Source organism: Panthera pardus, unplaced genomic scaffold (assembly GCF_024362965.1).
Source record: "Panthera pardus isolate Hobbes unplaced genomic scaffold, ASM2436296v1 HiC_scaffold_6, whole genome shotgun sequence".
In the NCBI taxonomy this organism is placed as follows: Eukaryota; Metazoa; Chordata; class Mammalia; order Carnivora; family Felidae; genus Panthera; species Panthera pardus.
This window is the reverse complement of record NW_026526991.1, coordinates 94,576,689-94,604,164: the sequence shown is the minus strand read 5'-3', so window position 1 is coordinate 94,604,164 and position 27,476 is coordinate 94,576,689. Positions and strand designations below refer to the sequence as shown.

Sequence of the window (27,476 nt, the reverse complement as noted above, 5' to 3'; positions counted from 1 at the left end):
GAAATAAAAAGAACCTAAAATTTGGTCCCTTCCTTCAGAGAACTCAAACTCTGGCTGATGGATAAAATGAAAACTCACAATTCGGTGCTGCAATCTATAGCATTGGAAGCCTGTCTAGCTAACTTCCTTCCTGTACATGAGTTCCCACTTCTGGATTCTTTTTTTTCCTTTTTAAAAAAATTTTTTTGGAGGCGCCTGGGTGGCTCAGTCGGTTAAGCGGCCGACTTCGGCTCAGGTCATGATCTCGCGGTCCGTGAGTTCGAGCCCCGCGTCGGGCTCTGTGCTGACAGCTCAGAGCCTGGAGCCTGTTTCAGATTCTGTGTCTCCCTCTCTCTGACCCTCCCCTGTTCATGCTCTGTCTCTCTCTGTCTCAAAAATAAATAAACGTTAAAAAAAAAAATTTTTTTTTAGTGTTTATTTGTTTTTGAGAGACAGAGACAGCGTGAGCAGGCAAGGGGCAGAGAGAGAGGGAGATACAGAATCTGAAGCAGGCTCCAGGCTCTGAGCTGTCAGCACAGAGCCTGAAGTGAGGCTCGAACTCACAAACCACGAGATAATGACCTGAGGTGAAGTCGGATGCTTAACTGACTGAGCCACCCAGGTGCTGCCCGCCTCCCTGCTGCCCTCCCCACCCCCCTTTCTGGATTCTTAACTCACAGTTAGGCAATAGGAACCTTCTGAAGTCTCTTGGTGGGGAAAGGCAGGCATAAATGAACTTAGTACTTCAGTACATATCTTCCCAAGATTTCAGAGAAGGCAGGATATCTGGGGTGGTTGGGTTGTTATGAAAGACTTAACAAAGGAGGGAAAGATGATGAGCAGAACCTGGAAAGCTGAACCACATTTATATGAGGAAGGGTGGTTGGGAAGGCTTGTTAGGTTAGAAACACTGACACCAGTGGCCCAGAGACAGAATGGTATGGCATGCTCCATAGGTCTTCCTGATTTTATGTGAGGTTGCATATTATGAGGTTATAATGATTGGATAGACAGTTTTCATTCTTATTACAGGGAGAATTAGAGTTTTTAAAATTTCTTTTTTATAACTGACCAATCTTTTCAGTTTATCTTTACTGTAACATATATATTTATATATTATGCCCTGTTCCCTGTGAGCAAACACAACACTTAATCATCTCCTCTAATATCTGCCAAGTTCCATGCCAGATGCACAGATGATGTCTGTGGAGGCACAGCAGTAATGAAGACAAGGTCCTGGTTTTGTGTAGTTCATAGTCTTTGGGGTGCCTGTATGCACACAGCCCTACCACATCATGGTGGGTAGGTAAAGGAGGTCTGCCCAATGCCATGGGGACGTGGGGAGCAGATAGAGTGCAGGGAGTCAAGAGGTGCTTCATGTTGGTTGCAGGTGAGATGTTCAAATCATGAAAGCAGAGAAGTGGTTTGCTGGGTCGGTATATAAGGGTAGGCCAACGGGCATTTCCTCCAGAGAGATCAGAGTGAGCTCAGCTGATGATGGGGAGCCCTGAAAAGCAAGGCTGCAGAATTTAGGTGATGTATTGGAGGCAGTAGGGTTATTTGGTCATGAGTGGAGGACAGAGCTGATGATGGAAGCATCACTTCAGGGAGCAGTTCCAGCAGTGCTGTCCAGGAAGGAAGCAATGTCTGGTTGTGTTTCAAAAAGATTTCAGGTAGAGATTGGAATTTTCATGGGCATTCCAGCGGGATTAAGGGAGAAGGGGATATGTTGCTTGCTTAAGAGCTGAGATGCTGAGGGTTTGGACCTGGAATTTAATCCTGGCTCCACTACTTGCTAGTGACCTTGGGTGAATTACATAATCTCACCCAACTGCAGATTCTACATCGCTTTATAAAGTGGGAGTATCACCTATCTTCATAGGGTTATTATGACAGCTAAATAATATGTGTGACTGGATAAAATTTTTTAGTGTGGTGTCTCAAGACTTTTCTCCTCAGACTGCCGGAGGGAATCTTGAACTGCTGGCTCAGGGGAGTTTGTCCCTCTGTGTGGTTCCAGGACCTTCCATGAGGCAGAGTCCGAGCACGGACAAAGAAGGGCAGGACCCAGAGGCTGGAAGAACAGGGAAGTGATTGTTGCCAGAGCTATAGTCCTTCCGTTTATGCAACAAAGACCCTTGAGGAGAAGGGCCATAAAGACAGGGGCTAGAGGTGGATGGGGAGTTTCTTGTGGATTTTGGCCGAGAAGAGGCTCTAAAACTGTGAGGTATGAGGTATTTGGGGTGAAAGGAGATAGCAGTGTGTCAGGGATGATGAGTTCAGGCCCCTTAATTGTCCTTCGAGAGATGCAGCTGAGGAGTAAATCTAAGTAAACTAAGTGAATCTCTTAGTTTATGTGTTCATCTGTTTAGATGTGCTCTTTTGAATTTGAGACCACCCTGGGGCTGAGCTACATGTGTCGTGACATCATCAAACCCAGAAAGCTTTTAGCACAGCCCCTAGGACTTGCGTCCACGTAGTCATTGTTCCCTAAAGTGGTGGCTGCAGTGGTGGGAGGGAAGGAGCGGGAGGAGGTGCTCCCCTCCAAGGGCCGCTCTCTGTCGGAGCACTGTCACAGACCCTGAACAATCTGAGTCTCTTCCTGTCCCGGGCCTCCACCCTCTCACCCTGAGAATGAGAGGTGGATCAGATGATTAATATCTCCTTCCCACTGGAGAATTCTACAATCCTTTAAACTCTACAAAATGGAGACAACGGCTGCTGAAAAGTGGGGCTTGGTCCCTAGGCCTTATATAATGCTCTCCGAACACCCAGTTTGTTCACATGTAATAAGCTCAACCTGTTAATACATGTGTTATTTGGATCTCTGCGGGTTTTCTTTGCTCTGTGTGTTTTCTTGGCCTGCTGCCTTTCTGGAGACGGGCTGTACTCACAGGCTCCTCTTCTGCAGATGATGGTGGTGGATGGGGACTCAGGCTCTGTTACTTGGACCTACAACGCTCCCTGCCACATGAAGGAAACGCCAACCACCTCGGCGGTTACTTCAGATCAGAAGTCTGTCTTCCTCTTCTGGGCCGAGGGGATGTCGGCGGTATCTCCCAGTTCTGTAAGTGGGCCTGGGGGGTGGGGGCCTTTGTCACTTGGTGAGGTGATAGCTGCTCTGCTGGGCTGATTGGGCCTGTGGGGGTCCATGGAGCCGCCCTGCTTCCGGGGGGCAGGGGTGGATCACAGCAGCACTGGAGCAGGCAGGGCAAGACCCTGCTTCCTCCTGAGCGCTGCTTGCCCTGGCCTTCCTCTCGGCCGAGCATTGTGCAAGCCGACAGCCCCTGGATGCTGGCTGCTGACAGTGGGAGGCTAGATAAAGGATAGGTCTTCTAAAGCCACAAGGTCCAGATTTCCAGATGATCCATCTGTGCCACAGTCGAAGAGAACTAACTGTGACTGGTGTGGAATGGGCAGAGGAGGTCTCATGGGGGGTGAGGCTGGGCTTTGAGGCGAGTAAATGGAGCCTGCAGAAACGGTGTGGGGCTGGGATGGCAAGCAGTTGGAGAGGATGATGAGGCTGAGGCTGAGGTTGAGAGTTTCCCCAGGGGAAGTGTGGGAGAGAGGGTCCTATGCCCAGAAGGCAGGTTTTGGAATGTGTTAAGTGCTATACACAGCATTTCAGTGGGGCTGATGAGGCAGGGTGCCACCTGTATTAGGTGTCTGGGAGTTTTTGGTAAGACCCACCCTGAATGAGTTCAATTAAACACGTCTTGACCAGCACTCACTCTGTGCCAGATGCCGTGTTCTCTGTAGGGACCTAAGGATAGCCTGGAAAGAGTGCTGGTCCTCTAGAGGAGAAGGCAGATGGTCCCCAGATGAGGGGGGGACCCCAAAGGATGAAGAGTCCTGAGTTCATCAACCGTGCACTCTTGGACGAGCCACCTCACTTTTCTGAGCCTCATGCTCTTTATCTGTCAGTGAAGATGCTAATATGTTCCCCCAGTTTGAGGATCAGATTTACTCAAAATCTAGGTTTTAGTCCTAATTCTGTTCTGCCCCAACGTGTGCCCACGGATAGTTTGCCTAACATTTTAAACTTCCCGGTTTCCTCATTTAATAAAATGAGGGGATTGGAGCAAGTGACTCTCAAATGTAAGTGTCTATAAATAACCACAAAACAAAGGCGTGTCACAAATGCCGCAAAGGAAGCACAAATAAGAGGTTTAGGTGGAAGCACAAAAGGAGAGGATATTAATTTTGTCTGGGGCAGTTAGAGAGCTTTTTGTGAAAGGGGTGGCATTTAGGTGTGGGACCTAAGGCTGAGAATTGTATTAATGCATGGAAATGGGCTGCAGGGATTGTTAGACAGTCTAAGGAGGAAATAGGTTGGCAGAGGTTAGAGAGGGCAAGGGCAGTAGAGGTTGCTGAAGCATGGGTGGGCAGGTAAATAATTGTAGGAAGAGGCTGTAAACGGCAGATTTGGATTAAATGCCGTAAGACCTTGGTTTTCAGGCTAGGAATTTGGGCTCCATTCCCTAGGCAGTGAGGAGGGAGTTTGACTCCTTGCTTGTCACGTGGACAGAGCCAGAGGTCTGTCCTCTCAAGCCTGGGCTCCTGAGCGTGTGTGTGGAAAACGCCCTCTTCTGTGTGGTGGTGGGAGCGTGGCTGCAAGCTTCCCGCCTGTGTTTCTCCTCACTCAGTGGACTTCTTATGCTAAGAATATGGGGTTCCACTTCCTCCACTAGCAGAGCCCCAGGATGCTCCCAGGGGAGGGGAGGTCCTCGAGGAGCTTGGTAGAGCAGTCATTTACTAACCCATCCGTGGTATTTTTGTGCATTAACAACCGAATGGCTGCACACGTGCAAGAGTGGAATGTCATCTCTGCGCAAAAGTCACACCGGTAAAGGAAGGGCCAATGTGCATGTCTTCTGCAAAGACGACTGACACTTGGGCCTTGGAATTTTTTTTTTAATGATTTGCTTCTGTGTGGCCAATGCTCTGTTTATCTCAGGAACTGAGAAGAGTTTTGTGGATTTTAGCTTGACACTTGTAATTGGCTTTAATATCCAGTGAGAGGAGACAGATGTCTTTTCAAACATACATTTTGTCTCCACAAAGCCCCACCTACTGCAAGAGATGACCCAGTGTTGTAATACTCCACGGGCAGAAGACTGGGAGCCGCCCCATCAAACTTCTCTCCTGGGGCATGCACATTTCCGTTCTTTTTTTTCTCATAAGGGAGAGGGCATTTTCCAGCTCTAGTGGTTTGAAGAAATTAGTGGTTAGTCTGTTTTGAGCCCTTTGAAATATGTGGAGTTTTTATATGGGAGTTTTTCTCAAACACATGCTTTTATTTGGGGTCAGGTCATAGCATCAGAGAGGAGTGAGTAATCACTGTCCCCTCTGCCCTTTTCGTCTGAGGACCTCACATGTGGGAACGTGGAGTTACCTGCGTTCTTCCTTTTTGCTTCTCATTGTCAGGACGCCATCCCGGGAACTGGGCCACCCAGCCTTCACCACCTCTACCTCCTGCACCCAGCATTCCCCTCTCTTCTTCTCGATCTGGCCAATGCCACGGGCACAGTGACGGCTTCAGAGGGTGAGTCCCAGTGACAGTGGGGACTGTGTGCACAGCGAGGGGAGGAGATGTGCCGGCTGTGTGTGTGTGAGGGTACCACCGTCCTACCAGCGGAGGGATGTGTACTTTCAAATGACAGCTGAGCACTCCCATGCATTTTCCCTGGCGTCCTGGTGCCCAGGGCCATGGCCGGAGTGCTCCCTCTGGGAGGAGCACTTGGCTCACAGGCTGAGGACCCAATTCTCTCAATAGGCCTGAAAGCCAAGGGCCAGTGCAGCCCCATGTCCCAGAGGTTCTTGGGGGGATGTGATTCCCACAGCCACTCCTTCAGCAGACATTCACTGAGCATCACCTGTATGTCAGGCATCGTGCCAGGTGCTAGGAATACAAATAAGACTGGTTTCACGACCCTCCAAGAGCTTAGGATTTAGAATTAACTGTGAGGGATATGATGGAGATAGCATGTTGTCTCCAGGATATTGGTTTAGGATCAGTGGGAGGCTTTCTTTTGACTAGTACAAGTAAACATGCCCATTGCATAGAAGTGGCTGCCAAGAGAAAAATCAAAGGAAAAAGAAAAAAAAAAATTTGCCAGAATCTGACCACTCATAATTGCTATTAACATTTTAGAAGTATTCCTCAGCTTTATATATGTATGTAAATAATACCATACAGCAAAATCTGGATCCTGTATTGGAGTCCTGTAATTCAGGTGGTCAAAGCTCTGGAAACTCAGCCACTGCCACCTCCTGGTCTGGAAGTGTCTGATGGTGTCCTCCACCGAGATCCTTTGCCTCTCTCTGGCCTAAGCGAGTCTGTAGTCCTTGCTGTGGGTATTGTGGAGAGGAAGACCAGACTGGCCCCTTTTCCTTTACTTCTGTGTTCTCTTGCCATTCACAGACTGGCTCACTGTGCACAAACTCATTTGCCTTGAAGTTAAAGCCAATGATTGTGGCTCTCAGTTTGTTGAGATACATCGGGAAGAACACCTGATCTGGAACTTGCAGGCATACTGGCCTGCTGGCTGTGTGTGTGGTGGGGGGCCGGGGTGGGGGAGAATCCTGTGATTGGATCTAAATGAGCCGTTTCTCAATATTAGCATCAAATATTATTCAGTGAGGGCTAAATGATGGTGATTAAGAATCCAGACCATTTTTATGATCCCTGTTTTAAGGATGAGGCCAAATAAACACTGGGGAGGCACATAGCTTCTGTGACCATGCACTGACAGTCCAGGAATTCTCAGAAGTTCTAGTTTGTCGTGCTCACTTTTTTACCAAATTGTCACCAGAGTTGGCATATCCTCATTTCCTGATTTGGGGTTTTCTTGGAAACAGCTTCAGAGAAGGAAAGGTTCAGAGACCAAGAGGAATGTGCTGGTTTGCCGGCCTCCAGTCATTCCCACTGTGCACCCACTGCCTAGCTCAGTGCCCTGCATTTGTTAGGTGCTCAATAAACTTTGTGTATGAATTAATGGAAGAGTAAATGAATGAATGAATCTAGCTGCTGAACCGAGCCACTCTCCTGTTAGCAGAAGTTTTTGGTCTTTGTGTTAATTGCTCTTGTTTTTGTCCTTCCTCAGTTGGAATTAACGACCTCTGGAAAGATGCCTTTTATGTTACCAGGACAACAGGCCCCAGCTCCGAAGGCCACCCAGCACCCCTGGTGGTCAGCAAGCTCAGTCTACGGTGGGCGCTGATGGAAGGCCAGGTGGTCCAACTCGAGGATACCACCCCCAAAATTGGCCGCGGGGAGCTGCGAAGATTCCTCTCTAGGATAAAGTTTGTTGCTCTTCCCTACCAGGTGAATCGCTTCTGAAAGAAATACTTGGTTACCACTGAGGGTTTGGGGCAAATACTACCAACTCCGACTTTGTTCTCTAGAAGGTAGGGAGAGTGGGAGTCTTCTTGGGTGCCAAGAACCAGTTGTTTTAGAGCAGCACTCTTTTCTTAGGGTGCTTCATGACCATTCAGAAATACTCAGTTGTTTTTAGCTGGGAATGGTACCATCTCCTTTAGGGGACATTTGGAAACGTGGGCTCATGGTTTTCACCGTCTCAGTGACGGAGGTGGGTGGCTTCTACTTTAATTTTCTGGGTTGGGCCTAGTGGTGCTAACGTCATGCAGTGATTGTGGTGGTTACTCCGGAGGATTATCTTGCTCAAAATGCTAACCCCCCACCCCTCAAATACTGTGGTCTAGTTCAGTGTTGATGAGTTTGTCATGGAAAAAGGTAAAGTCTCTGGACCTTTCCGGAAAGACTTATGAACTACTGGGGCTAGACAAAAGGACAGAAAAGTAGAGGAATAGCCTGACCTTTAGGTTTCCTCCAGTTCTCTACCATGAAAAAAATAAAGTCTCTGATACTTGCGCTCTTGCCCCTAGATATAGTCTGATGGAATCTTCAGTCTCAGAAGAAGTGAGCAGGGTGGTACTCTCTCCCCCCCATCAGCGCAGAGTCAGTGCTTTGGAGAGAAGGAAGACTTCAACCTCATTTGACCACGTCTGCTCAATTGTTGCAAAGCACTTTGGAAGGCGCATCAGAGTTCTTTGATGACAGCACCATCCATTTGGCTGGGGTATCTGACCTACGTTTTCAGTCCCTGCGTTAACCCCCTCTGGGCACTCTGTGGATAGTATGCAAATGTGAATCTTCCATGTTGTTTTTTGTATGTCTAATTTATAAACTCTTACTGGGAAATTCCAGTGAAGTTCTTCCCCAGAACATTTTGTTTTGCATCATGCCACGCGTGTGTATGTATTAGTATTGTGATGAAATATTTTCTAGGTCTGTTTTAAGCTTCAGGGACCCGGTTTCTTGTCCTTCTGAAATACATCTGGGTTATTTGGTCATCTTGAGACGTCAGGTGCCCTGCCTCCAATATTCAGGGCCACTTGTCATTTCCCTCTGTATTCTCTCACCACCTGTACCTTGGCTTCTTCCCTACTTTAACAGCAGGGAGAAGACTGGCAGTGAGGGGCTGAGGTAGCCATCCAGCACTTTCTTATCATACAGAGCCTCCCTCCTCACACTTTCCATCTCTATATTCTTAGTTACCATAACCACCACCATATTCCTGTCAGAAGGGGAGCCAGAGAAGTATAGTTGGGGACCGACCTCTAACAATGGTATTATGTGGTCTTGATTGTTCTGCCCTGCCCATCATGACCTTTTCACGGCAGTAACATCAGGAGTGCTTGTGTGTGTGTGGTCCTTACGTGTGTGAAGTCAGGAACGATTGAGGTGGGTAGGCTTATCCCTGCCTCATCTCTACTCTGCTTTCTTAGCATCTCCTACGGGGCATCCTCCTTAGCGCCTCTCACTTGCCGAGATATTTTTGCTTTGCTTGCATGACAGCAAAGCTGTTTCTGGATTTTTACTCTTGCTTGAGTCCAGTATGCAACCATTTTGCCTGCACATCTCCTTCCTTGTAGAGCCTTGGAAGCACTGTATTTTGGGAAAATTCCCATGTAAATATTATAACTTTTATAATTAAGTTCTTTGGAATTACTTCCAGTGCTTATTTCTTCCTTCTTCAATAAATATGTTACTTCTATTAAGTTTTCTTCTAAACTTCTAGGTCATTGTTTGTATAGCAGAAAATCCCACATTAGCCGGTGAAGAACTGCTTTTCTTCTTGAATAATTTTGATAGGTCATGCCCGAGTGCAACTCAGGTTCTGTCTTTGCTTGAGCCTTTGTGTTTTTAGCTTGTGTTAATAAAGGGAGTCCAGAAAATTTAGAGATTACAGAAATTTAGGGATCCCAGATTTAAAGGGATGTATATTACTTGCCCACTGGTTGGCATTATGACATAACACGAGTTTGGTAGCACTAGCAGATTGGCCTGCGATGTTTCTTGGAAACCCCCTTGCCATAGTCTCTGAAAGCAAATCTGGTTTCAATACTTTGGGAAGCACGTGTGGGTCCAGCTTGTTGTAAACTTGGGGAAACAATTAATTAGATGAAAACCCAAGAGGATGGGGATGATTCTAGATTCACTTCTAGGGTTTGAATCTACTTGGGTGGAAGAGCCTAGGATCTTGTTTGGCCAAGTAGATAATTCTAAGGACTAATCTATAGTCAACTGAATACCTAAAGCTTGGGTTGTGGTCCTGTGGCCTGGGCTGAGCCATCTATGCCTAAACTTCGTTCTCTACCATGCTGAGGCTCTCTGGGAAGCCAGCCACTTTAGGTAGAGGAATAAAATGCAAGGTCATTTACGGAGGACCTGCTCTGGGGGGATCCTTTTTGGTAGAAGATTGTGTTTATGCTGGGTGAGTCCCAGAACTATGTAAGAGGAAGCTAGGAAAGCATACATCCCTACATTCTTCGTGATGTGTTTACAGACTAACTTAACATAGGCTGTTTTGACTATAATTTTCCCTTTTTTGCTAGACACAGTACAAGCTGTCGTCCCTCCTGCAGCCATGCAGAGGGTAGAAATGGTGGCTGAGGACTGAGGAAGCTTCATCTGACCAGCTTGGGTGCTGGTCTGTCAGATAGGTCCCCACACTTCCTTCTCCTTACAGGCACCCACCCAACCTGACATCTAAGATAGGAAGAGCTCCTCCCTTCCCCCCACTCACAACATGGGGAGCCGGCAAGGCCAGCGTGACTGCCACTTAGGGATAGTAGTGACTTCCGCAAATGCAAGGGGCTTCCTTCGCCCAAGCTTTCCTCCTTGCTATCCTTACAGCCTCTTCGATCCTAGACGGCATCCCCCCATCCCGTAGATGGTCTCTACTCCTCCTTGGCAGTGTGGGATGCTGATACCAACCCCCTTGAATGTGAATTGCTACTTTTATTGCCCATACTACAGAAGAGCCAGCTGGTATATGGTCAGGAAGCACTATTAAAAATGTGAATTGTTGCAGAACAAATAAAAATTATGTGTAGAAACATGCTTGTGTGTTATCCTCATTCTTCTTAGCCATTAGAATGGTTTCTTTTCCCTTACGGAAAAGAGAAGCATCTTTTCCGGATACTAGGATACTAGTCTCCTGGTGGCCTCTGGGTTAATACCTAATTAAACTTTTATTGGGTACCCTCCTACGTGGATGCAGGACACTGCAGCAGGCAGTGTGGAGGACATCTGTCCTACATGTCCAAGCTCCCGGAAGGGCCTTCGTTTTCCATTCTGAGGCTTCCAGGAAAATTCAAGTGCATCGTGGAAAGGTGAGTCACAATCACCTGTTGAGTTGCCCACCTCCATTCCTCCAAATCCCAGATAGATGACCAAACTGATAAACTCCTAAAGGACAGGGACTGTGCTGCTTAGCCCAGAACCTGGCACATAACAAGCAATCAGTAAAGGAGAGGAGGTGATTCTGAACATGGGAGATAGGGGGACAGTGAAATGAGACAGGAGACGGAGTGGGAAAGGAAAAGGGAGTGATGGCACCTGGGCACACACCCCTTTGGTCTTGTACTTTAAGATACTCTTGTTCTTACCCATCAAAACCATGCTTAAGACACAGACTTTGGCTTATGTACATGTTGATAACGAACATGTAAGGTTGGGTTCAGCCTGCCCTCTAAACCTCCCACTACTCCTAACACTGTTCTTCCTCTACGACTGACCCCGCCGCCTCTTCCTTAAGAGCCTGGCTGGGTCCTTGTTGTAATCCCTTGTTGCGGAGCTCTGAGTAGAAGTCAACTCCTTCAGAGACAGAGCGGATGGGCTGATTGGGATACTGGTGGTAGCTGGTCAAAGGACCCCCTGTGTGGGCTGCACATGGCTGCTGGAGGAAACATTGGTGGTGATGTGGCAGGCAAGTCGGGTTTCCTTTGAAGCTCTTACTGTGCTTACACTTGAACTCCAGCACCAGCTTGGTGTATGTGTTGAAGGTGGTGACAGCCGATGCCATGCAGCAGGTGAAGGAAACCCAGGCCGTGCTAGGGATGAACAAAAAAATTGGGCAGTAAGAACCTGACCTCCTTACAGGTTTCAGGGAAAATACCATGATTCCTTCCTACCAGCAAACTAGGCCGATGCCCCTCAGGGTTTAGGGACCTGTGTGTGCTCCCTCCACTACGTTGTAGGTCAAGAACCATGGGCACGAGGCCTTAATTTGGTCTGTCTTAGTAGGATACGTTCTGAACGTTTTGTAGTCCAAGGGAATGACTCTTGTAGTCAGTAGTGTTAAGAGTCAGACTAGGAGTTTAACAGATTCGTTTTCACTGGATTTATCCGTTGTCAGTGCTGAGCTCCTTTATTCCCAGTGTGCCTGTTTTATATACATATGTAAACACACATGGCACGCACACACACACACACACACACACACACACACACACAGTTTTCTGGACTACTGCTTCCCAAGCTGCAGATACCCTTGTAATCTCCCTAGATTCCACAAACCTGTAGCTCAGCCGTGTAGAGTGGATGCAGCCCAACGCACCCCCTCAGCACCCCCCACACCCTGCCAAAGATTTTCCTTTGTTCAGATCAGATGCTGAGAGTGATCATTCCTCTGCCTTCTTCGTTTTGAGGTTAGCATTCTTAGGGTTCACAAATTGAGCCTCTCAGAGTCGTTCACGAAATACTCACTACAAATCTGGAGGTATTATAGGTTGTAATAGTGGAATTTGCCTATTATGAAAACAGTGTGGTTCTTGGCTTAAGGGAGTTTATAATGGATGGAAGAGAAGCCGGAGATTTAAGAGAAGCTGGATGGATTTGACAAGGAAAAAAAAAAAAAAACCCACCAGGGAACTGTATCAAACACATTCCTAAAAACTTGGAAAGTCAACCCCTAAATCTCCCCATGATTCTGGGAAGCCCAGGAAACAGGAAGTTGTGTGAGGTTAGCGAGGAATTTCAGGAGGTCAAGTGATGGTTAAAGCCAGGCCACACACTGGCACAGTGTGTTCCTATCTGCTGCCTCTGACAGACTCAGTGGGCTCAGGTTGGCAATGCTTCTGATGGGAGTTTTGTAGTCTGAGCCCCGCAGATGTTGATGCCAAGAATGGCTTAAAGATAGACACAAGGTGCAAAACCATGTGTCTGGAAAATAAGTTCTGGTGGCTGGTGGATTAGGCCAAAGACGCCTGAATCAAATGGCCTGTTTCCTATCATGAGAAAAGGGGATAGGATCTCCTAACAGACATGGATGGGCTTCCATATCGCCTCCTTGAGCCCAGCACCGTGTCTTTTCAGCACGATGAAAGTACTTCACACTTAATCCCAGACAGTAGGGCAACTCCAAGCTGGCACCTGGGCAGCCGAGACAGCATGTTCCTCAAGGGAGAAGGCGAGGAACTCTTAAAGGGAATGTTTACTTGGTGTTTATTTTGTCACGGTGGCTGCTTCTCCTCAAGAGAAATCGAAAACAACTGGCCCCTTCATTCTTTAAGGGTTAGGGAATGACCAGCAGGGGAGGTTTTATTTCTCACACAGTTTGGTGGGATAAGAATGGAAGGAGGAGGAAGTTACTCTTCATTACAGGAGAAGAGTCAGCCATTCACAGCCCATGGGATTCCAACCAAATCTCAAGGCTATTTCTTCGTTGCTCTGTCCTCCAATACCTTGAGCCACAAAATACATAAAACATGGAGCATCGCTTCCGTAAGTCACATAAAACCAGTCTCGTTTCCCAAAGCAACATGTGTATTAGGCGAAGAAGCAACTGCTACCACCGTATCATCGGAAAAACAGAATCCCTTCCATAGCTCCCCAGGAGGTGGGGAAAGAATAGATGTGACCTCATGGGCCAGCCCGCTGGTCCACAGACCCCTGATGAGGGATGAAGGATGAAGAGAAGATAGGATGACACGGAGCAAGCACCTGCTTAAGGGCAGAACATCTAATGCAGGTTGGCCGAGGAGGGGGTAAAAGGCTCAGGAGACGGTAAGCACTTACTAGAAGGCCCAGCCATAATTCCAAGCATGTGGCCTCCAGTCTTCTGGACCCACGTTGACCGTTGCCTGGAAGACTTGTGAATACATCATATGGGCCACCATCCCCAGAAGGCCTACAGAGGGAACAGGAAGGCAGCGCCTTTAGAGAGACACTGGCATTGCCGTCTACAGGGAATAGGAGTTTGGAGCAACCGCCTTGTTTTGCATCAGGTGCAGCCTAGGTTGAGAAGTTCCATTACCCAGCTGCCACCACATTCCCAGGGAGACTCATCTGCAGTGGGGGCCTCTCCTTGAACGCATAGCTTTCCAATAGGCTGCCCCAGGCTTTAGGTGTAGGGTTATGGGAAAAGTTTCTGCGTCAATGCTGCATTTGGGGCTTTTACTTCTTCCTACCCAGGCCCTGTACGTGAGCTTTATTCCTGATCTGTCTTATATCTGAAGATATAAGATGTAAGATAGATATCAGCATCTCTTTCTCTTACTTGATCCAAAAGAGTCTTGAAAAGCTGTGTGTGTATATGTACAACTGAAAAGCAAACCAAACCATATTTCACATACTGGGAAAGCTTGCAAGTAAAAAGAACCTAGAGATAAATCATTTTGCAGAGTACATAATGCTCTAATACAAAATTTCATTTCAACTTAAACATGCCTGCAACGTCCATTCTTTATACCGCCTGTGGGCACCCCGTTCCTGCCCTCCCTGCAGACACACACACCCTCCGGGGGTGCCTCAAAGGTGGCCAGGGCACCCACCCCCTCCAGCCCGGGAGGCACGCACCTGACAGGACGGAGGAGATTGCCGCAAAGGCGCTCAGCTTGAGCCCGCAGCCCGGGTTCCCAGTGAACAGCAGGTCCATCAGTAGCAGGAGGAAGCTGACGAATTCAAGTCCAATGGAGGAGAACTGGGCTCCCATTGATAACCATAGGATCTCTGTCAGAAACCAGAAGAAGAAGAGCCCTCACCCAGGCAGTTAAATAACTGAACGTGGTACAAATGATGACTATCAGAAGGGAAAAGCCTTGCGGAGTCAGAGAAGGGGAGAATGAGACAGAGCCGGAACCTGCTTGGGAGCTTCCTCCAATTTGGGTCCTTTGCTGTCAGCCCCTCGGCTCTCTCTGCTCACTACCTGATATATAATCAAATAAACTTGATTGGCTGGAAACACCGTTAGGGAGATTCCAGAAGAAACCATCTAATGGTCATAAAATCTTCCAGGGGCATGACTGCTATGGGTCATTTTTGTCTCTCTTTTCTCCTTATTGAATTTGGAACGATCAATTTTGTTTCTTTCTCCCTCCCTCCCCTTTTTCATTCCATTCCACTAAAAATATATATATAGAAAAAAATATATTTATATGTATATATGGGAGGGAAAAACCCTCTAAGCTTTTCAACATGGTTACTAGGCAATAAGAGGAAGTTAGAGAGGTTGGTTGTAAGCGGTTTTCTATTTGTGAACTTTATTTGTTCCTGCTGTTCCTGTTCTGCATTCCTGAATATGAATGAGCGTCAACTCTGGAAGCAATGCGTGTCAGCCTGTGGGGCTCAGAAGAAGAGAAAAGGAGATCACAGTATAATGCAGAGCACAGTTGGGCCAGAGAGGCCCGAGTCAACGGCAACTAAATTTGTTATCAAACCCACATACTTGCCACAAGCCCCGGGGGAGGGTGGGGGAGGAAAGCCTTCTCCATCAACCGCTTCCCTCCAAATCGGAGAGTGGGGTGACATGGGCCTTGCAACGTGGCAAACTCCAGTAGTCCTTTCTCACCTCTCTCGGTTGGTGGCGTGAGTTCAATGAAACTTCGGCACCTCTCCCCTGAAACACAGACAAGGCCTGATGTCAGGGAGGGATGAAAACTTTGCCCCCAGTCTCCCACCTGGTGCAGCTCCACCCGTTCAGACCAGTGCCTGCCCGCATACAGTAGGCAGGCAATGGCATAGTCTAGAATTCCTCAGGATTAATTTCCCCCCCGCGCCCTGCCCCGTCCCGATTCCAGACAGTGAAGACGAGAACATCGCTGAGAGGGCTTCCGCGGGGAAACGTCCCCATTTCTCGTGCCAGGAAGGGTTCACAATCCTAGTGTCAACCTTTTGCTGCCGCTGTACCACTGGTCTGAATGGCTCTCGATTGTTCCCAGGACTGGGGTTGGAGGAGTGCTAAGCGGGACGTTCATACTAAATCTAAATATACACGCATTTATATTTCTCTTCCATCTCCTTTTTCCCTTAGCCCAAATTGGGAGAAATAGCATGTGGTTAATTGTACACAATTCTGGGCTTTAGAGAAACTTCACTAGCAAGTGACCTCTGAATGCTTTGCGCAGGGGGGAGGGGGGTGTCCTTAGGCCAACTGCTCCTGACCGAGACCCACAAGTGAAGGAATGCACAATGATAGGGCACCGCTCTGCCAGTATGCGCTGAGTGGCAGGAGACCTGGGAGGGTCGAGGGCACCCTTACAGGGTCTAGTTACTCTTTTTGGGCTTCAGTTCCCTGACCTGGTAAATTATAATGAGAATACTTAGAAGGAAAAAACCCTTTTGGGGGCGGGGAGGAAGGGGCTGTACAGGTAACCTACTCTGATCCTTTCATCTCACCTGTGAGAAAATCAAGGTCTGTAGAGAGGAAGCTGCTCATATAAGGTCACAGCTAGGCAGAGCCAGGGCTTTTTCTAGAAGAATCATCTCTCCTCCCTTCGGTCTCCAAACGGCAATCCTAACTCACTAGAGTGGGAATTCTCATGATGTTACAAGTCTAAATGAAACCCTTTAAGGGTAATGCTATTTTAAACCAGAGGGTCTACGAGACAGTCAGGAGGGGAAAATCCAGATGGCCTTTGACCCTATTAAAAGGGAGTCCTGGGGTGCCTGGGTGGCTCAGCTGGTTACGCGTCAGACTCTTGGTCTCTGCTCAGGTCATGATCTCACAGTTCGTGGGTTTGGGGCTCTGTGCTGGCGGCGGGGAGCCTGCTTGGAATTCTCTCTCTCCGCCCCTCTCTCTCCCTTCTCTCTCTGCCCCTCCCCTCCCTAGCTCACGTGGGCTCGCTCTCTCTCTGTCTCTCAAAAATAAATAAAACTTCAAAGAAAGAAAAAGGGAGTCTGAGGAGAAGGGACACAACACAGAAGTGGGAGATGCCGAGTCCGGGGGTGGGGCCCAGCCGGGGATGGCGAGTGCCACTGCCCTCTGGTTCTTTGGCTGCGTAAGGTCCCCTGGGTGAGGAGCCCACCTGGTTCTTCCACGCTTTCCTCACAGGATAGCCACATGCCACTCCAGAAGGTATGGAAGGAGAAGCGGTCATCCCCAGCCTCCCAGCTGTATTGCACCACCTCCTGGGATGATGTGTTGTTGGTGCTGCTCCCATCCAAGGGCACCGGCACGTCAAAGCATTTGGCTGCCAGACCTTTTCCGCACACGGGCTTGGGCACCTTCTGTGTGCCCACAAACCAGTAGTTGCTGAGCAGGGATACTGTGGAGAGGCTGAGTGATAGCATGTTGAGGATGGCAGATAGGAATGCCCGTTGGCCATAGAAGCCCTGTGAGAGTTCCACCTGTAACAGACCAACAGGAGCGGAGAAGCTGATTGCAGAGCCCCCTCGGAGATCTGGACAGGCTGCCCGATCCTGAGGCTCCCTGGGCTCAAGCCACGCCCCTCCCCTGTGCCAGGCACAGCCCGCCCCGGGGGCTCTCTCCAAGGAGCCGTGTGGAGGCTCAGCTTTAGCAGTGGCCCGGAGTAGACACCGTGGCGATGCTGTTTGTTTAAGCTGGACCTTATTACACGAACATGTTTACTGAGGATGATCTGAATAATGATCAGATAATAACCTCAGTCAGAATGCGATTAAGCCACTGAGCTAGTCTATCTCAAGCTGAGTAAAAGAATTGTGGTCACTCTAATGCTCTTGCTGAGAATTGTTTTGATCTTGTCTTCACTGGAACGTAGTAGTCCTGATGGGCTGAGGTATTTGTTATTGTAACAGCAGAAGTTTTTGCTGCCCTCTTCTCTGCCTGACAGATTCCTCTGAGAGGAGAGGAAAGGGGGATATATTGTCTTGATAAACATTAAAGTGGCTCACCCCAGTCAGGGGGCGGGGAGCAAGGATTAGGGCCTTCAGGATTAAAGAAGGCAGCGGACCAACTGGGACGCGGGGTTGTTGAGACCTCGGGAGAGGAGATGGGGCTATAGGTTCTGAGAGATGGTGATCTGGGTCCGGCTTTCACACACTGCCACAGAGATGACAGAATCTCAAATGGGAGGTATCCGGGTGGTGCCCGTGGAGACTGAACACCAAGTGTCATGGTCATGGAGCCACAGGGAGGATGCCCTTGGCCACTGGGGAGGAACTGGAGGGGCATCTCCACTGCTTGAGGCAGCAGTGGTGCCTGCCTCACAGCGGGGACAGTGTGTGGCCGCAGAAAGATCTGTGGCCCGTGTGGCTCTGGCCGGAGCCCCTAACCTCCTCCTCATTTTTAGCCTAAGAGGAGAGCCAGCTGAAAAATGACTAATAGTAGATATTTCAACCCTGATGAGTGGTGGCTCGGAGCCAGACTGAACTTTAGAAAATAAAGAAATCTGACCGGTCTTGCACTTTTGTGTTATGGAGCTGTTTATACTGTTACATTAATACATACAGAACAGAAAAGAAGCCCATATTTAGTTGCTGACAGACGCTTCTTAAGTAAACCATCTTGAGCTTTCCGGGGGATCTCTCATATCAGAATTAATCAGACCTAAATCTTCTTAGCTTAAGAAACGTAAATAAAACCATAGCTAAATGGGACAGGCTCATAAATCTGCCTCATCATCTCCAGCTTAACATTTTCTACATTTAACAGAGAACTTTATCTTAGAAATATAACAGTTTGTTCTTCAGAATTTCCAGGGACTAAAACAGTGCATACCACAGATAAAGGACAGATTATTTATGGCAATAAGAAATATATAAGTTCATATGCATATAAAAATCAATACATAAAATACATGATAAAACGACTTCTGGAAAGCAATCTGCTAATATGATTTTTTTAAAAAAGCACTCAACAAATTAAATCCCCCAAGAATTGTCAGTCTGTGCAAGACTCTGGGTGAGTGACCTTGGTAAAGACTGAAAACCACAGCATCAGGAATGAAGAAAGATCTTATATTACCAGGTATGGAAGTCACATATTGCCCCTGTCCCCCCAAAAGAACGCTTTCATCTTGTTTTTAGTTCTGAAATCTATTGGTATACTCTTTCTAATTATTTTCATATCCATTGCTTGAACAGGCAATGGACTTCCAGATGAAACATCTTCATTAATCATTCTGTATACAGACTGAGCTAATGATTTAGGCAATTCTATATTTTCAGCAACTTTATGGCTTGGAGATTTGACTACTATCACATCAGATTTTTTTCTTTACCCTCAATCCATTTCCAGTTACACGTATTTGTAAGTTATTCTGCAGACTGTTGCCAGATAAGGATAATGAACCCCACACCATGGTATGACCACTTTGCAGCACCAAGGTGATAACCAATTTAAGGAAGCAGTGAGTTGAGAGACAAAGGGTGAACTACAGCTTGGAGTAAAGCGCAAAGAGGCTGCTTCTAGAAGGAGTGTCCTACCAAGGACGGACGCAAGGAGACTCATTCAAGAATTATTTTGATTATTGAATGGGAATTCATTCAAGAGCCTTTTCGAGAATCATCTTCAACACTTACAGTACTGCGCCCTTCATCCTGTATTTTATTTCTCCTCTAAACATGGCCTTTTCTCTCCAGGATTCAGGTACCTCTTGCATTGGAAGGCCAAGTCTAATTTTGCAATGGTCTTTAAGGTCATCATGAAGGGGTAGCAGCCATAAGAAAATTTTATCTTTGCATATGCTGACAAGTCCCGCGCCAAGGTGACTCTCTACTCTTGAGAAAAGGGGCAGAGAGTGGCTTCCCTTGACACTCTGGCTCAGACCAATTGGAAGTGCATAGGTGCCAAAACGTCACTAATTCTTCCATCGACGGAGGTTAACAGAAAAACTCAGAATTAACATAGACAACACATTGATGAGACAGACACACCTCTAAATCAGGTGCAAAATAACCATGGAATGTACGTTCTGAGCAATAAGAGCGGGAAGCTGGGTTACCTTGGCCATGGTCAGCGACTTGCTGCTTGTCTGAAGGACCACGGATGCCATCTGTGCCCCAAGTCCCTTTGGTTTAATGTTGACAGAATGAAACTGCCTTCCCACCCTCCCACCTCCCGGCCCCTCCCTCCTCCTCTACCTCCTATTTTTTTGGAGTGCCTCTTGATTAAACCGCTGCCTTGCAGGGAACGTGGGCATTTAATAATTGACAATGCAATCATGGCCCAGCTGTTCTGGAAGATTACATGGGAGAGCTTGCCAATAGGGATCCAGGATTAAGCACAAAGAAGCAAGGACCTGCATTCTCAGAGGGACGGGTCTTTAAAAAGTAAGTGAAGATTCAGTTTCCATCTGACTGCCGTTCCCTCGGTAGCTGGTGGGACTGGGCTTGATTTTATGGCAGTCACAGAAAATATTACAGGGCATAGGAAGAAGAATGTTTATTTTTTTAAAAAGTGTTTCTAAGACTTTAAAAAAGTAACTTGACAAATCAGTAAGGGGTGGATTGCATAGCTTCTTGCGGCCAGCCACCTGAGAACCAGGAATTCTTTCCGTCCTCAAAAATTGTACCAATTAATTGGGATAGCAAGGATGGAGCTCGTTCTGCAGCTGCTTTTGATTCTCCAAATCCCCGATGCCACACATTTTTTTTGTCCTGGGTGCCTTTGCAGGCGCTCTTTTTTCTACCTAGAATGTCCTCAGTCCCTTTTTATCTGGCGATCTGCCTCTTTTTATTTTTTATTTTTTTTATTTTTAATTTTTTTATTTAAAAAAAAATTTTTTTTAACGTTTATTTATTTTTGGGACAGAGAGAGACAGAGCATGAATGGGGGAGGGGCAGAGAGAGAGGGAGACACAGAATCGGAAGCAGGCTCCAGGCTCTGAGCCATCAGCCCAGAGCCTGACGCGGGGCTCGAACTCACGGACCGCGAGATCGTGACCTGAGCTGAAGTCGGACGCTTAACCGATGGAGCCACCCAGGCACCCCGATCTGCCTCTTATCAAGAGTAGTGTTAAGGCCACTCATTCTTGGAAAATGTTTCTTTTCTCTCAAAGAACAACCCCCTCCTCTCTGTCCTTCCATACTGCACCCCTCTCGTAATGCTTTCTGTGGTTCATGTTAGTTGGCTTGATCGTCCTGTCCTCAAAAGGCCACTCTTTAATTGGAGAGCAGAGGTTCTCAATTCTGCCTGAGCATCAGAACAACCTCTGAGCATCAGAAAACTGAAAGATACTCAGGTTCCTGGGCCCCATCCTGAGATTCCACAGTAAGGCTGAGTGAGGTCCAGGAATGTGCAATTGTAGAAAACTCTTCGTATATACCCAGGGATGGACTTCTGGTTTCTGGTTCCGCAGGTAAAGAGCTTGGAAGTTGCCACTTCAGCCTTACAACGAGGAAAAGGCCGAACAGACTGGAAAATATACAGCCAGGGAATGAATGTACCATGAAGTAATACCTGTTTGATTCATTTTTGGGCTTAGGTTTAATGAAACCCTTCATGTTCTACCCCGGCCCTCCCCCACCTCTTCCAGATTTGCCACCAACCAAGCCATGGTTTTCCCGTTGTGTATTTGTACAGTTAGTTTGGGGACTCAAAGGCCCGCTCCCCTCTGACAGAATTAATCCAGATTGTAGCCAGATGGGTGTCTCTGGATCTTGCTTCCTACTCTTCTAGGACTGATGTAACAGCACATTTGACACGCATGTGCTTATGCCCAGGCGTTGATTCTCCGTTTCACCCAAAGGACCCTTAATTCATTGTGGCAGAGCTCTCTCTCTGGGAGAAGGGAGGAGGAATTTTGTGGTCACTTTTCACGTTTCAACTGGCTACAGCTTTTGTCCTGACGCTGGGTGGCACTGTCTCCTCATATTTTTCCTCTTCCGTCCTGAACTCCAGTCAGGGGGGTGCAGGTGGTTGTCCCTCCCTGCGGGGGGATGGCTCTTTTTTCTTCCTTTGGCCTCCTCCCCACTCACTAATCTATACAATGCCATGTGTCAGCCTTTTGGAATTCAGGGCTCGGAACGAACTCTGGGAGTATCCAGCCGCTCCCTCGAGGACATCTCGCAGGATTATTTCCTGTAGCACATTTTTTTTTGTGTGTGTGTGGCCAGTTCCAGTTCCAGTGACTCAATAGATCCTCAAATACTTCCCATGGGACATACAACTCCACGGTGTCAGAAAATAGAGTTCACCAATGTTTCCTGATGAGTTTTGTGCACATTTTTCTTTATTGAATCGTATCCTCATTCCCTTTTCCACCCCAGAACAGTGAACAATTCTTTTCCCTGCTCTGTGCTTACACCCTTCAAATACTTGCAGACACTTCTCATACCCCGCTTGAGTCACTGTTTGGCACAGTCTGATGTCTTTGGTTTTTATTGCCTCTGCTCAGAAACCGCACCCCCTCTGCCCTCATAGCATTAAATGTGCCTTCTCCAAGGGAAAGGGGATGGGAGCGGCACAGGCTGGAGGTTATGTGAGGAGGCCTAGAGGTAGACTGAGTGAAGCCAGGGACACTTTGGCTTTGGGGTCTTCTGCTAACTCAGCCCCTTTCCCAGACCGTTACATACTCCTCATTTTGTATGATTCTTCTTAAAGAGAGCCTCCAAAGTTACATTATTTTAGGCCTCCCCAAAGCCTGAATCCACCCCTTCGAAGCCTGGCTCTTTGCATGGCTGGGCTGGCTGGCTACTAGCTGTGATCCATCCAGGGAGGACACCCTCCCTCCCCGAGGACCCTATGCCACAATGTCTAATTTCCCCTTTTTGATGAACCATGAGTTTCTCTGTCTGGCATCCCACTCACTTCCTTTCATTATAATTTAGGCATGTTAATATTTTTTTCTTCTCTTTCCTCTCTTAGAACAGAAAAAGTCATTGCTAGTCAATGCACCATGACTATAATTAGGTTGGGCTCAGAAGCTCATGACTCAGGACAGACACAAAGATTCCACATCCCAAAACAGTATTTAACTTTGGTATGTTGGACTGTTACCATGTCAGGACGATTCCCCATGGGGATGTATAGGTGACTCAGCATTTATGACATCACCAAACCAAGGGTTGGGACTAACCTATACTTGCTAAGGTCCTCAGTCCCTGTTCCCTGCACTGTACGAAACCATATTTATTAAGTACACACAAAGGGAAACAATGGTTTGGGGACACCCACACAAACTCTGTAAACAGGAATCCAATTTATTGTTTTGTGAATACAGTGTCCATTAGACATGATTAAAACAATGGGTAAGAATGCTGAGCCAGAGAAAATTGCATAGCATACCACTTCCCTAAGGCAAAGCCTCGTGGCAAATCCCTTCTTGTCTGTCCCCCCGCCCCATTATCAATAGTGGCCTCTTCTCCCAGGGTAGGTTCATTTGCCCTCCCTAGCAGTAGTATCTCTGTCCTTTGCCCAGGAGTCAGAGTATCTGACCCATGACCCATTAACTAATCCCTTTCTGTTACTCAGCAGACAAAAAGCTGGAGCGGAATGCGAAATGTTTCTCCTGTCGCTGGCTCCGATCTACATGCCCCTGTTCTTTGTTCCTGCATGTTCTACCGTGTGCCTCTCAGGCAGCTCATAACATGCTCACTTGACTTTAAGTCGCTAGATACAGGAGCAGCTGTGTTTTATTCATTGTTGATCCTCAGCGCCCAGCACTTTCTAACATCTGGGAATCAGTGAATGAGGTTTGTAATGGAAACCAGGCTCAGAATACAATGAGGAAGCCTATGGGTGAAGAGCACATGTGAATAAAGAAAAGTGTCCCAAACAGTCTTTTATTGTTAAGGGACGCGCAAATCTTCCTGATTCCCATACAGGAGAACAGTGAGAAGGTAGAAGGTCCACAGGTCCACAGACACACCCTGTGCCTTTCTACACAGATGCACCCATAGTTTCACTGAACAGATCCTCTGCCAATACATTTCCTCCCACCTGTGGAAACATTCCTGCTTTTTGATGAGCAAAGCCCAGAAAACAGCAGTGATCTCACGAACGAGTATTATCTTTGGTTCACAGATAGCAGGGTACAAACAGATTGCTTAAAAGCCAGTGACGGATTGGAAATGCCATGTCCTTTCCCAAGCTCTGTGATTCCCTAGTGATTGGAACCCATTCGGATGACATATCTTGAGCCATCAGATTTCACAGCTCCACAGCTCACAGAATCACTGATAAAACGAGGAATGTCTTCACGCAGGACATTTTGATAGGCCTCCCAGCCCAGAAGGGAAGAGTCATGTCACCAAAGTGCCCATGCCGAATGTCCAAAATATTAACATAGGACCCTTAGCTGTGGGATTTCTCAGCCTCAGGTTAACCTCACCCGCAAGTGTTTAGGGTCCGCATGGCCCCAGAACAGGGGCGTGTAGAATAAATACGACTCCTTTCTAACATGGGTCCCCAGTTGAGTTCTGGGAACGCTTCTACTTATGCCCAGTGGGAAGGACTGAAGAATAGCATTTGGGGGCCTCTCCTCTGTCGCCTTTCCCTTTCCGTTGTTGGTGGAATTGTTAGAGGGCTTTTGCTAATGCAGTCATTTCCAGGAGAGGAAGCGGCCTTTCTTCCATGCCCTAAGCAGCTGGAGTGAATCAGAGCGGCAGCCACATCTGCACATCCTGTGGGGCAATCGCTCACGCGCGGGTGACCGAGCCCTCGGGGCCTGCCGGGGCTGGGGGCTCTTGGGGACCGCGGGGCGGGAAGGGGCGCCGAAGGGGAGCGGTCTCCCCAGGGATGCTCAGGGCCCGGAGCAGGGCCGCCCCATTTGCACTCCGCGCGCGCCCCCCTCGTCCCTACTTTTCTGCTCTCCCTCCCCCCTGCAGTCGCGGTGTCCGAGCCCCGCCGAGTCCCCGCCGACTCCCTTAGCCCCCCTCCCTCCATGAGTAACACCTCCGCCCCCGGTTTACTATGGCTCCCCGGTCGCCTAGCAGCGGGCGCGCGTTGCCATGGCGACGCGCCCCGAGCGTGTTTTGAATTGTTTGGCGAGGCCCCGCCCTAGCGGCTGAGCGCTGGGGACGCGAGCGGGTGGGGCCGGGGACTGGGGCCGGGGACTGGGGCCGGTCTTCCTCTCCAGGCTCCTGCGTCCGCTGACAGCCGCGGCCCGGGGCCTCCCGAGACCAGGAGCCGGCGAGAGCTGGCGGGAGGGAGGCCGGGCCGCCGCCACGTGGTGCCCAGGGCTGGCCTGCTGGCCGGCGGCGGCTCCTGCGCCGCCCGGGTCATCCGATCATCTCGTCACGCCCCGGCCTGTAGGCCTGAGGGTCAGGAGGTTCGGGGTGAGGGGAGCCCAAAGTCCGGCGTTTCCCAGCCCCCGCCCTTCCCCTAAAGGCTCAGGCCCCTGGCCGCTGTTCTAAAGCAAGACTGTGTCTTTGCCTCCTTTCGTGGGCCCAAGAGGGGAAACTGGGACACCGAGAAGCCTCAGTAGTTCTGGGTTCTCGTCACTACTCCGCCCACCGCTGGACTAACGATTTCGGCCAAGTTACACAACCTACCTGAGTGATTCAGAAGTAAATTAGGAGAGAGTTGTTCTTCACCGTCCCGCCGTGAAGACCAAGAGGCCTCGTGAAAGTGTGGAGGAAGGGGAAGGGAATCTACGGTGTTCCGGACACCTTGCTAGGCTCCTCACAAACATCTCCTTGAACCCTCACAATAGGCCTGAAGGACAGGTGGTTTCCAGAGGGAGCATTTGACTTGCTCCAGGCCGCAATGCTAGTAAATGGTGGAGTCAATATTCAAAGTCTCTTGTTTCAACCCCAGGCTGCCCCTCCGTAAAGGGGTAAAGGGGAGGCGCACACACTTAAACAAGACAGGGATCGCAGGACAGATTATGGAAACGTACACAGAATGATGCGACGCATTGTGTTTTATACTTCAGATATACAAACTTCCATACCCCCTCTGTCTCTCCTAAATCAATAATCAATAAAATTTACCATGTCTGGCTTTTTCTATTGCGTTCTTGCCCATTTCTGTGGGTTCTCCTATTTATGACCTATTCACTTTGGGTTTCTATCCTTTCTTTTGTGATCCCTAATATCCAGCCAATTAACAGCACACCACATTGCTCTGTGTGCGTGAGTGTGCGTGCGGGTTTTATTTCTCTGGCGAATTGTAAGCTTCATTTTTCTCTCCTGAGAAAGGCAAGAGGTATGAGAATGAACATTTGCTTTTTTAGTAACCCTTTGAGCGGAAAGATGGCAGTTCCCAACTATCTCAGATGGGAGGCAAGTCATTTCCAGATGTGAGTTCTCCTAAACAAGCCAAGACATCTTTTGCTGACCGTGAGGGTCTTTCTGGAGCTGCAAGGATCCCTGCAGATACTCCCAGGTTCCCTGAGACCAGAAAGAGCCCAACTAAGGTTGTGCTGTCCTTAGTTCCAGTAGATTCCAGATCAGAGCTCACTACCAGCAGGACCATGGGGATGCCTCACCTTTTTCTGGCAGAGAACTTAAAATCTGCTCTTTCTTCGTTAGAGTGATACACAGCTCTGTGGTTACCACTACCGCTGAGCCTTTTACCAGGAACCAGATTTGGGCAGCGGGAATCATACAGATGGGAGGGAAGAAAGGAGAACTAGAGGGCTCTAAATTGTCCTGGGAGCAGCAAGGAAAAGCAAGATGAAGAGGCAAAGGAGGAAGGAAGGGAAGTATAATGGAAGAAGATGAAAAAAACCCCAAGGCCGAGGTATGGACATCACCAGGTTTATCAATAAAAATGGGGCTTGAGTAACAAATTTTGATCTGGTTTTGTATAATCCCATAATGTGTTCTCAAGCTCCTTACCATGAGCATGTGAAACAAGGCAGTGAATTTTTATAAGCTGTATTAGAAATCCACCATAAGGGGTATGATGCAGGGGAGAGTCATGAGATTTCAAAAATTTTGTTGTGATGACGTGGTGTTATACTGAACTGTTGAATTTCTATACGGTATACCTGAAACTACCATTTCACTGTGTGTCAACGAACTGGATTTAAATAAAACCGAAAAAAAAAAAAAGTCTTGGTACCTACCTTCTGGGTGAGACAAACATTTTGAGTCAGTTGGGAGGGTTTGCTCATTCACTTTTGAAGCTCTGAGGCAAGGGTGTTTCCGTTTCTCTTCGGCTCTGCCTTAATCGGTTGCACGGAATGAGTTTCTGGTGTGAAGACGAATCAGGTCCCCTCTTGCCAGCAGAGGGGTGAGGTGGTGTGAGATGGGCTGCCAGAGATGGAAAGGATATCCTGCGGCCCAGGGCGGGTGGGGCTGGCTGACACAAGAGGTTTTCTCTGTGACATCACAGTGGGAGGTAGGGATATCTCTGCTGCCCACCCCCCGCCTACTCTCGCCACCCCCAGAAGGATGGGGGGGCCACTCTGGGGTACCTGCCAGAGACCTGGATATCTTCTGAGTCATCCAAACCTGGACTGCTGTTCCTGGGCAGAAGAACACGCTCCCTGCTGGGGATCCTTGTAAACCAGCAGATTCTGAAGGCCTGGGATGGTTTCCACACGTTGCTGACCGCACTGAGGCGGGAGGTTCTAGACCAGTGCCGTCAAAGAGAAATATAATATGAGCCATACATGTAATTTACAATTTTCTAGGAGCCACATTTAAAAAAGTAAAATGGACACACATGTTGCGATGCGACAATGGTATCTTATGCGGTGGTATCACCAGAATAAAATGTAGTCCTCCTCAGAGCAATAAAGTTGGGTTCAATGGAAAAATAGCTGACACTGATGAAAATGAAATGAGCTCCAGCGGTGCCTGGGTGGCTCAGTCAGTTAAGCGTCTGACCCTTGATTTTGGCTCAGGTCATGATCTCATGGTTTGTGGGTTCAAGCCCAGCATCAAGCTCTGCGCTGACAATTCAGAACCTGCTTGGTTTTCTGTCTGGCTCTCTCTCTGACCCTCCCCTGCTTGTTCTCTGTCTCTCTCTCAAAATAAATAAAAATAAACTTAAAAAAAACCCTTATTAAAAAAAAGAGAGATTCAATTCCTTGGT

At 48.1% G+C, this 27,476-nt stretch overlaps 2 protein-coding genes across 4 annotated transcripts in view; one reads left to right on the top strand and one right to left on the bottom strand.

Annotated features, from left to right (window-relative positions):
• The window catches only part of FAM234B (family with sequence similarity 234 member B), a 35,584-nt gene extending 25,176 nt beyond the window's left edge, over positions 1 to 10,408 (top strand). Inside the window, exons 10-13 of the mRNA XM_019452029.2 lie at positions 2,891 to 3,046; positions 5,407 to 5,524; positions 7,086 to 7,306; positions 7,888 to 10,408. Coding sequence (XP_019307574.2) covers positions 2,891 to 3,046; positions 5,407 to 5,524; positions 7,086 to 7,306; positions 7,888 to 7,893 — 501 coding nt within the window. The 3' untranslated portion in view covers positions 7,894 to 10,408. The remainder of the gene's footprint in view (positions 1 to 2,890; positions 3,047 to 5,406; positions 5,525 to 7,085; positions 7,307 to 7,887) is intronic.
• A 576-nt stretch (positions 10,409 to 10,984) lies between these two features.
• GSG1 (germ cell associated 1) lies at positions 10,985 to 26,741 on the bottom strand. Of its 3 annotated transcripts, none has more exons than XM_019452032.2 (6): positions 26,503 to 26,741; positions 16,594 to 16,915; positions 15,015 to 15,185; positions 14,147 to 14,299; positions 13,367 to 13,478; positions 10,985 to 11,400 (listed from the first exon to the last, which is right to left on the bottom strand). In XM_019452032.2, the coding sequence occupies exons 1-6, from the start codon at positions 26,548 to 26,550 to the stop codon at positions 11,058 to 11,060; spliced, it is 1,149 nt and encodes a 382-aa protein (XP_019307577.1). In that variant the 5' UTR covers positions 26,551 to 26,741; the 3' UTR covers positions 10,985 to 11,057. The 3 variants fall into 3 exon arrangements, with proteins under 3 accessions (XP_019307577.1, XP_053750839.1, XP_053750840.1); XM_053894864.1 differs by having other exon boundaries at positions 15,138 to 15,185; positions 26,503 to 26,740; XM_053894865.1 differs by lacking the exon at positions 15,015 to 15,185.
• Between the last annotated feature and the right edge of the window lie 735 nt (positions 26,742 to 27,476).